The 9,789-nt window shown below is 36.9% G+C and overlaps 2 protein-coding genes across 2 annotated transcripts in view; both read left to right on the top strand.

Annotated features, from left to right (window-relative positions):
* LOC127621481 (phosphoglucomutase-like protein 5) overlaps positions 1-9,789 on the top strand; it is a 242,965-nt gene that overhangs the window by 219,118 nt on the left and 14,058 nt on the right. The gene's annotated exons all lie outside the window — the stretch shown is intronic.
* LOC127621486 (uncharacterized protein C22orf15-like) lies at positions 6,099-7,811 on the top strand. Its single transcript, XM_052095117.1, has 5 exons — positions 6,099-6,181; positions 6,388-6,474; positions 6,958-7,095; positions 7,207-7,281; positions 7,655-7,811. Exons 1-5 carry the CDS (start codon positions 6,148-6,150, stop codon positions 7,786-7,788), a joined length of 468 nt encoding a protein of 155 aa, XP_051951077.1. The 5' UTR covers positions 6,099-6,147; the 3' UTR covers positions 7,789-7,811.

Raw genomic sequence — 9,789 nt, 5'->3', positions numbered from 1 at the left:
TTTGTATGTTTTGGAGCACATTTCCTTCAAAAACAAAACTTGTCCACTGCGTCTTCAGTGGCTCTGTTGCCGGGAGTACATGAAGACTCTTATGTTCACTTTTACAGCCAACAACAGAACACTTATGATGCTTATGAAGCTGAGACATTCTTCTTCTCACTGAATCTGCTCCTGCGTGGAAATACATTTCAGATTGTGTGTAGATCACTCAGGGGAGGATCTATGATATTAGGGCGGAGTCCGTCACCTGTCATGGGCGAGGCCTGTTCTAATGTGACGTCATGTTAGAGCAGAAACAAAAACCATTCATTTTGACACACTGTTTGTGATTAATTGAAATTTAAGAAAGAGGAGTGGGTGGACTTTTAACATTGTAGGGTGGTTGTGTACACACACTGCTGACTCACATGTACAAACACCATGTAAAAGTGAATGTAAAGGATTCAATGGGAAGGAGGAGGCGAGAACCGACTTATAAATTATATTTTAATGAGAAACTTAACAGAAGACACAAACACACATGACGGACATGTCCATAAACGATCTCTCTCTCCGTACCACTGTCTGCCATCGGCCTTTATCCCTCTCCAAGGCTTAATTAGCCTGATAAGGGACCAGGTGTGTATGATCACGACCCGGCCCCGCCTTCCGCCCTGCCACAGTGAATTTTGCATAATAGGTCCCCTTTAAAATGAATGCAACATTCTATGTTAAAAATATCACTAAAACGGTACTGCACTGCTTGCAGAAAGATGTGGCCACTGTTTGACAGATTCATATTGTAACTCAAGTGTGATATAGCTTAAAGAAGCAGGCTGTAAAATGATTACAACTTTTCTTCTAAAGATGGAGACTTCCAGACATGGAGTCAAGAAGTTGCCATCCCGAGAGAATGCTCCTCTTGGGCTCTTGAGCTCTATCACACGCAGAAAGCTCTTATGAATCCTAACATTGTATTTTTCCCAGCCTTTTCCCCACGTCCCAAAAGATTTCAGGTTAAAAAGAGTGCACTAGTGTATATCAAGAGACCTTTTGAGATTGTCTGCAGTTTTATAGACCAGCATTCTTCTGAACTGAGCATAGGATAAGATATAGAGATAGCAGATATACAGATGCAGATAGCAGAGTGTGTCAAACTCAAATCATACTTAAATATTTGTATAGATTAAAGTATTAAGGTGGCTTGACTTCAAACACATTTGATAGGCTTGGTATTACTTTATTTAAAGGTGAAAAAATTAAGCAATGTTTCCTACTATGCCATGTTTTTAAAGATTTTTTTCTTTCATTTTATTTGTATTATATATTATTTTAACTGAATCCAGTATACACTGTTCATTACAACCTTAAAGGGACAGTACACCCACAACTGAAAATGTTTTCAACATTTAGTCACACACCTCATGTTGTTCCAAACCCATATGACTTTCTTTTTTCCTGACATGCAGTATGTAGTCTTAGTCACCATTCATTTTCATTGTATGGAAAAAAGATGCAATAAAAAAAGTGAACGGTGAAGTCCATTACTGTTTCTCAATGTGCAATCTTTTGTGTTCTTACGTTCGCAAGGATTCGTTCGAAGCCATCATCCACTGTTCATCATATGGGAGTGGTGGTGGTGTAGTGGTCTAAGCACATAACTGGTAATCTGGTAATCAGAAGGATGCTGGTTTGAGCCCCACGGCCACCACCATTGTGTACTTGAGCAAGGCACTTAACTCCAGGTTGCTCCGGGGGGATTGTCCCTGTATAAGAGCTCTGTAAGTCGCTTTGGATAATCTGCCAAATGCATAAATGTAAATATGAAGTTCAATTCCAATACTTCAGAATGCAGTACATTAAGCCCTTTTTTTATTTAGTCATTTAGCAGATGCTTTAATCCAAAGCAACGACTTGCAAATTTGGAACATAGCAAGCAATTTGTCATACAAAGTCCAACAACAATTGCAGTGTTGTACTGCCAAGTTTTTGAGGTGGCTGGAGCAGTATTGGCACTAGCACAGAAAGAGACAGAGAAAGATTTTTTAATTTATTTTTGTACAGTGTGACAGGTTTGTGAGGCAGTGAACTATCAATAGGAGTATTTTATTTACTCCTTCGGTGTCACACAAAACTTTAACAAAAAAGCTGGTCATTTACCACCACTCCCTGGTTCCGAACTGTTCTGGTTGGTGTTAGTGTAGTAGAACCAAGATGAATAGTGAGGTTGTGGTCCACAGATGGTTGGCTGGGATCACAAGTGGTTCTGTCTTGGCAAGGTTGAGCTGAAGGTGGCCTTCCTTCATCCAGGCTGAAATGTCCAAGAGGCAGGCACAGATACGAGCTGAGACAGTAGGGTCATCAGGTTGGAACGATAAGTAAAGCCACGTATTATCTGCATTGCAGTGAAAGGAAAAGCCATATGCCTCAATGATCAGTCCGAGTTATGTTGCATACCGATTTTTTTTATTTTGTAATTACCCGGATGTGTTCTCAATCATGCCGATTAAGAAGGATGCATCGGATGGTGACTTGTGGGCAAGAACCTGGTACTATGATGGCAGACGAAAAATTTTTATCGTTGTAAGCTTGCAGCTCATGAGAGTCGTTATATTCCGTCAACATTTATCGTTTTGTTGGGCTTCATTTTAATATCATAATAAACACATGAAGGAAATGAGTGTTAACAGACTTTATTCTTTTAACGTGTCACTAGTCCTGAAAAACCTCACTGGTGTGATGATAATAATGCTGTCACTGATGTCATAATGCCAGTAGCTCTCTCACTGGCTACAAAAGTGTTGCGATGGTTAATTGTGCAAGAGGAAAATCGCAGCACATCTCAAAGCTCACAATAGATGCATTCTATGTCCTCCTGTCCTTCCGAGATTGTTATTCCAAGGTAGCTTGGCAAGGCTGCTCTTCATAAGAACGCATGTGTTCTTTGCACTGAGAAACAGCCTATTATCTTATAAGCCCTTGTTTATATATATATATATATATATATATATATATATACCCTCTTGTTCTTTGTTGCTAGGTCGGTTCTTGTTTGTATGTAGTGCGTGTTTAGCCAGCTTACTGCTGAAGAACCGACCTTAATTATGGATCCAGCAGAACAGATCGAAAACTTTCACAAAGGTTCTGCTTCATTTTTTGGAAACTGGCTACTCAATTGAACTGGCATGAGGGATCCCTTAGAACTATATTCTGGTTTGGACTAATGACCCTATGAGGTAGTTGGTCCCTTTAGACTGTGATTGTCTGCCTCTCAAGGATTTTATCAATAGGATCATAACGGCTGACCTTCTGCGTTCTACTTCAGTGGTCCCTTCCTCAGTGGTCCTATCCACGATGGTCCCAGCCGCAGTGGTCTCAGGGGTCCATACTCTGCCCTCAGAGACCCCATCCTCTTCAAGTATGCCTATCATGGACCACAAACGTGTGTCTATGCTGTCTTCATTCTTCAGGACTCTGCCCCTTGAGTCTTCCATGGCTCTGCCCTCCGAGGCTTCCGTGTCTTCTACCATAACCACCTATAGTTCCTGTTTTCTTTCATTTAGACTGTTAATCCATTCAGGTTTCAGGAGCCACCCTTTTGGAGTGGGGGTTGTCACATCATTCTTATGTTTTCCCCCAAGGACTCTTATTTTGAAAGTGTTTTGTAATCATCATCATGTCTGTTTTCCTGGTTTCCCTACTGATTGTATCCCAGGAGTTCCTTGTCTTCTTATTAGCCCTTGTGTATATATACCCTCTTGTTCTTTGTTCCTGGGTCGGTTCTTGTTTGTATGTAGTGTGTTATTAGACAGCATACTGCTGTAGAGTTTTGTTACCATCTTCTTTGAATATTTTTCTTCTTCGTTGTATCCCCTTCTTTTGTTCATAATTAAAGTTCTGCATTTGGATCCTCACTATCTAGCCTCTTCCCTTTACAGAAACCTGACAATCAGGGGCAGACTGGCCATTGGGAGAACTGGGACTTTTCCCGATGGGCCAGCCACGAAACGGGGCCAAATGGGCCGCCGAGTTATGCAAATGGACCACAAAACGTCGCCACAATATGCAGAAAAGCTTTTGGGACAGTTTCTATTTAAAATCCTGGGTCGATTTCTCTTCGCAGTCCACCCCTGTTGATGATGACATGAGTAAATTATGACAGAATTTGTATTTATTTGGTGAACTATCCTTTAAATTATTGCTGCCACTCCTGAGCAATGTTGCTTCTCTGAAAATGTAGTATTCACACCCATCTTCCTAACGAACTGATAAAATTAACTTAACCTCTTTGGCACTCCTCCATATCTGTCAGAGGATTATGGACCAAAGTTTCCTTGTGCCTCCACCACCTTTCTCATTTCAATTATATTGTAGCATATGAACATATTGTTTGTCCCATTGGAGACCTTGGATCATTTGTACATTTGATGACTTGAGCACTTACAGTTTTGTTTAGGCATTTTTGTAGCAAATTAATTCCATAGTCACTTTACCTCTGCTCTATAAACAACAATGAACATACTGTGGGTGTAACGTTTGTTTTATGGCGAATGGGATATATTTATATATAACAATACGGTATGCCACACATTTAGCTTTTATTGAGGGGGAAAAGCTAAGCAAACAAGCTGATTGGTTTAATCTTTGGCATAAAGGTCATAGAGGGCTTCATTTCACATCTAAATTTGAGAAAAATATCTGTTGCTGAAGCTGATGATGTTTACACACCGATAACATTTTTCTGGAAAGGCACTGAAGTAGTTTTGGGTTCTGAGGACAACATAAACTGATAGCTGAAATCAGAAGCTTATGGCTGCCCAAGCCTGCGTTGTCATGGAGTTGACTTCTCAAGGGTTGTTAATATCTTCAGATTTACTGAATTGTGTATCAGCAATAATGTTCCAAGAAAAACAGCATATACTGTAAAGGTGTATGCTATGTCAAACATGGTTCCTCAGATTACAAAAGATATAGATTTTTTGTTATGAAACAAATAGTTGGTTGATTTTAAAATCTTTGATATTTTATGTCTGCAGCCTACTTTCAGTGATAAATAGGAAACATGTGGCTGGGTCTCCGTATTTATTTGAGTATTCAATGTGTAACCAGCCCTGATCACCCCGCTCCGAATAGGACTTGAACCGGCGTCTCCGGCGCGAGAGGCGGGTGCACTAACAAGGAGGCTAAAAGCTACAGCCTCTAGCATCAGTCGCTAGTGCACCTCTTGAGGTCAGGAGAGTGAGGTTTACACACTGCACAGTTATCTACCAGCTGGCTCCCATTACAAATTAACTTTTTCTCCAGTTATGTATTTATGTAGGATCCCTTTCACTCACAATTCCTCATTCCCTCTTATTTCATAATGTATTGCCTTGTCTAAACTCTGTTACTTTGATTGGACGTGATATAACTACAGTATATCATCAACAGTGGACTGATCCTATCTTTGGATGTGAATCAAGACCACTAACTGCTTATAAGTCCATGCAGTTTTGTTTTAAACCAAGAGAACTGGACATGTATTTCTTTAAGCAGAGATAATTGAGAGCAAGTCATTAGATTGGAAGCCAAACTTCAGAACTTGCGGTTCTGTTACAGTTATATGTGTTTAAAATAATTGTAAAAATGTCTCAAGACGCACTTCTGAACTTGTTCAAATCAAAGAACCTGTCTGTCTGTGTACTGACTCCATGGAGACAAATAAGACTGGTCAGCTTCATAAAAAAAGAGCCCTTTCTCTCCTCTCCTTTCATGGGGGTGAGAGAGAGAGAGAGAGAGAGAGAGAGAGAGAGAGAGAGAGATGGGCAGAAAAACAGACTGAGTAGAGAGTGAAAAATTTAGCCTGGGCAATATGGTGATGTTTATGTAATAAAAATTGTAGGCCAGGAGGGGAGTTCATCCATAGTTCAGTTGTGGCACAGAAGGATAAAATGGCAAGAGCTTTACTCTGAGCCTCTCAATAGTCTGCCAATTCACTACTGTAGAACTCTTCAGCATTCCTCATAAACCAGGGCTTTGTCTCTAGGTATGGCTGTAGTCAACAACATTTAGCTGCCTTGTGTTTTGGTACTGTGTGAAAAGCCCAAGTTCATTACTGGAAGCTGCTGAGAGAGCAGCGACCAACTTAATAATAACCTTTATATTGATAATGTTCTTCACATCTTATTTATGACTGAGATGTTTGTCACTGTGATATTTGGTGGTAAGTGCAGGATCATTATCTTATTTCACAATTTAGTGTGGTTCAGAATTGTATGAAAGCTTCTGCTTTTTTTTAGGTTAACATGTTTTTTTCTTTATTTTTTTATTTTTTTATATTTATAAAGTACTATTATTCGTTTTTTAAGATTTACATTTCAAACGTTCGTTGGGTTGTATTTTTTTTTTTCAAAAACACATTTCTTACAGAAGGAAAAGAAGAGTTATTGAACCTAAACTGCAAGATTGTAAACTTTATCCATTGCATAAAAGAGAAATGCAATCTGGATGCCCAAGGTAAACCAAAGCTACAAAAATTTAAGATTAAAGAAGGATTGTGGAAGTTTAATGCAATGACTGACTTGTTATGAAAAAAATATTTATTTCAATTTTTGATAATAGGTTCAGTGTAAGATTTATTGGTAACACTTTCCAATAATGGACATTACTTTTACAGCAGTTATTAATCTTGTTTAATGTTAATTTCAAAAGTTGTATATGTTAACATTAGTTAATGCACTATGAACTAACAATGAACAATTGTATTGTCTTAACTATTTTTTATTATATTATATTATATTCATATATTATTATATAATAAATATTTTAATTATTTGCATTAACAAAGATTACTAATGCTGTTAAAAATATATATTGTTTACTGTAACCCTGTAGTGATACCTAATGCATCAACTAATGTTAACAAATGGAGCCTTATTTTAAGTTTACTAAGTGTTAATTGCAACCCAAAGATACTCAGTGTGGGATATGTAAACACAGAGCTGTGTTCTGAAGAGGATGTGGACTTGATGGACAGGATGGGAGAGCTGGTGAACTTGACAGAGAAAGGTCAAAGCACTGACCTCATCAGCAGTTTGCTGAAGGAGAGAGAGAGCTATATTCCATTACGCGTGTCACGTGAGTTTGCCCTCTCTGTTGTTCAAGTAGTCTACAAGGACAAGGACTACAAGGACTGTGAGTAAAATTTTGTAAAACATATACTGTATAATAACCTGTTCCATTTTGCAGGAGGTGAAGGCATTGAAGGGCCTAAATATTCTGCAGTTTATGGTGACTTTGGGAAAAGTTACCCTGAGCTAGTAGGTAATGCATCTATCATTTAATATAAAAGGACAGGGACGTAGAGTGGTTCTTTGAAGGATGTTCCCTTTATTGAAATTTCATTAAGCAGATATTAAATAACCTTTATGTTGTTACTGCTATAAAATCTCAAATGTATTTGGAAACTCATTAAGACCGTGCAAGAACTTTTTGTTTCATTTGTTTGATTTCTTTTATTTTACTTTATTTAGCTACTTCAGCTTACATTATTTTTTGATTACAGACAATAGGCCTACCAAGTTACCAGAGTTTCAAACTATGGTAACCTTGGAACATTTATGTTCGGGATATTACACAAAATGTCTTTTTTAGTGGTTTCTCTGTGAGATAATATCTTTATTTCTGTTCATTTTAGAGGTCCTAAGAAAGTTGTCAAATCCCTCAAAGGACAGAGACAAAAAGGGTGGTGCATCAAAAAAGGGTGGAGTCAGTCTAAACCATCTTAAAGCTTCTGTCAAGAAGAGAGTCACCATGACATCTCTGAGCTGAAAATGTGAAAAGGATACTTCCATTTAAACTGTACTGTTTTACAATGTTATAAACATTTTATTTATAAAATTCCCTTTTATGCTTCCTTTGTTAGTGTGGTCATTTAAAATTAGGACACAAGAATAAAATTTAAACGATAGTTTTTAATTTTGAAACCTGGTAATAATGGCCATTTACACCAAACATATTTTTGTGTCTGCTCTTTTTTTTCCTTTGTATTTCCATGTAAACATGCGCTAGAAGGACATCTTTGGCCGTTGCGCCATGTCCCATTGTTTTTTTCATGGCCACTAGACGCCATGTTTAGATGTCATGTCAAGATAAAATGAAACACCTGCGTTCTGTTATTTGTGTTGTGCTGCGTAACTGCGCTTGTTTTTGTTTTTTTGTTTTTTGTGCAAGAACACACTGGGTCTTAATGGCTTTAGAATTCATTTCAAATAGAGTACAACAGTCTGGATCCGGAAGTAAATTTCCATTAATTTTTTCAATAGATTAACTGAATTTCAACAATAACTTATAAACCTTTATAGAAAGACCATTCATCAATGGTATATGCATATATGTATGTTATCAATCTGCATTATTTCAACATCATTATTTAAAAATCGTGTTTAATAGCAGAATTCCTGGTGAACATCTACAGTACCCATGGTCCAGCAGAGAGATATGGAGGCCCAAACCTGCATAAATAAATCAATGTAATAATAAAAAATAAATAAGTTAATATAATTTTATTAATAATAATTAAAAAAAAAACAAATGGGACTAAAAAAAGTTTTAAAGAATAAAAATAAAGTTAAAAATAAATATAGAAAATAATAAATAAAGGAAAAAAAAGTCATACAAAAATAAATTCAGGAATAACTTTAATTAAAAATGAATTATATTTGTTTTATCAAGACATTTATTCCTTTATTTATTTTCTTATTATTACATTTATTTATTTATGTATTTATTTATTATTTTTGCATGTTTTGTCCTCCATAGAGAGAGGTCCATGAATCTGAGAACTGCAGCCAACAAAGCCCGCCAAATAAGTCCAGCAGTGACTGCCCACTCCAAAGGCGCACTGGGAATGATCCAAGTCGGTCTCCCTTCACCCTCAAACTAAATGTATATTTGAATGTATTGAGATATTTTGCAGTACACATAAAACATGTTGTTTCTATACTTACGATCAACAATCTAAAATCAATAGTTTTATAGATTTCCATTGTTTTTTATTCTATTGCGTGATTCACAATGCTTTATGGGATTGCATTTCATGCCCCTGTGAAAGTACAGTCCTGTGTCTTTGTCCTTTTGATCGATACTTTTTTGGTCTCAAATCATGTTTGCAATGTTGTGATTCTTCTCAGAGCTGGTTAGTTTGGTTCATGGCTTTGAACCTTTAAAGGATTTTATGAAAATCCTGTGGAAAAAACTAATAGGAAAAACACTTCTGAAACCCAGATGGTTGAAAAAGTGAGAAGGTACTGTGTCTTGCAAGACACAGGCATTACAAGGCACACCCACTACAATTATGCCCCCTTCAAATAACTGGAAAAGTACTGTTTATAAGGGGTGCTGCAGCAACCGTATACCTACAACTTTCCCTTCCCCTTAACCTAACACTAACCATAAAGATTAAAACAATTTAACGTTTGTAAAATTGTTAGAAATACATCAACTTAAAAGTTCTTCTGAATACAAGAATAGTGCCATGGCACTAGATGGCAACAGTGAGGTGAAATGTGATGAAAATGAAGAGGAGAAGAAGTTAACACTTTGCTAAGCTAATAGTCTAACTGGTTAGCTTGGAGCTAACTAGAGAAAACTAAACAGAGAATTGTTTTATTTCACAATTTATATCTTCGGTTTAATAATATGTGACATTTAATTTAAAAGTTATTATTTTTTTATATACATAGTTAAAAGAACATGAATCATACAGCTTTTGCATAGGATTTTATATGTTTTTTAGCTAATAGAATCGCTTAATGATGAAGGAGGCATTCC

The sequence above is a fragment of the Xyrauchen texanus genome, chromosome 27 (assembly GCF_025860055.1).
Source record: "Xyrauchen texanus isolate HMW12.3.18 chromosome 27, RBS_HiC_50CHRs, whole genome shotgun sequence".
Classification (NCBI taxonomy): Eukaryota; Metazoa; Chordata; class Actinopteri; order Cypriniformes; family Catostomidae; genus Xyrauchen; species Xyrauchen texanus.
Note: the sequence above shows the minus strand (reverse complement) of the source record. Positions and strands in the feature narration are given on the sequence as shown.

What these genes read in the sequence shown, in the direction of transcription:
- LOC127621486 (XM_052095117.1), top strand. Translation starts at nt 6,148, where the DNA reads ATGACTGAGATGTTTGTCACTGTGATATTTGGTG. An exon ending in ATGCAATCTGGATGCCCAAG is followed by an intron (nt 6,475 to 6,957) that starts GTAAACCAAAGC and finishes ATGTAAACACAG; the next exon opens with AGCTGTGTTCTGAAGAGGAT. An exon ending in TATTCCATTACGCGTGTCAC is followed by an intron (nt 7,096 to 7,206) that starts GTGAGTTTGCCC and finishes TCCATTTTGCAG; the next exon opens with GAGGTGAAGGCATTGAAGGG.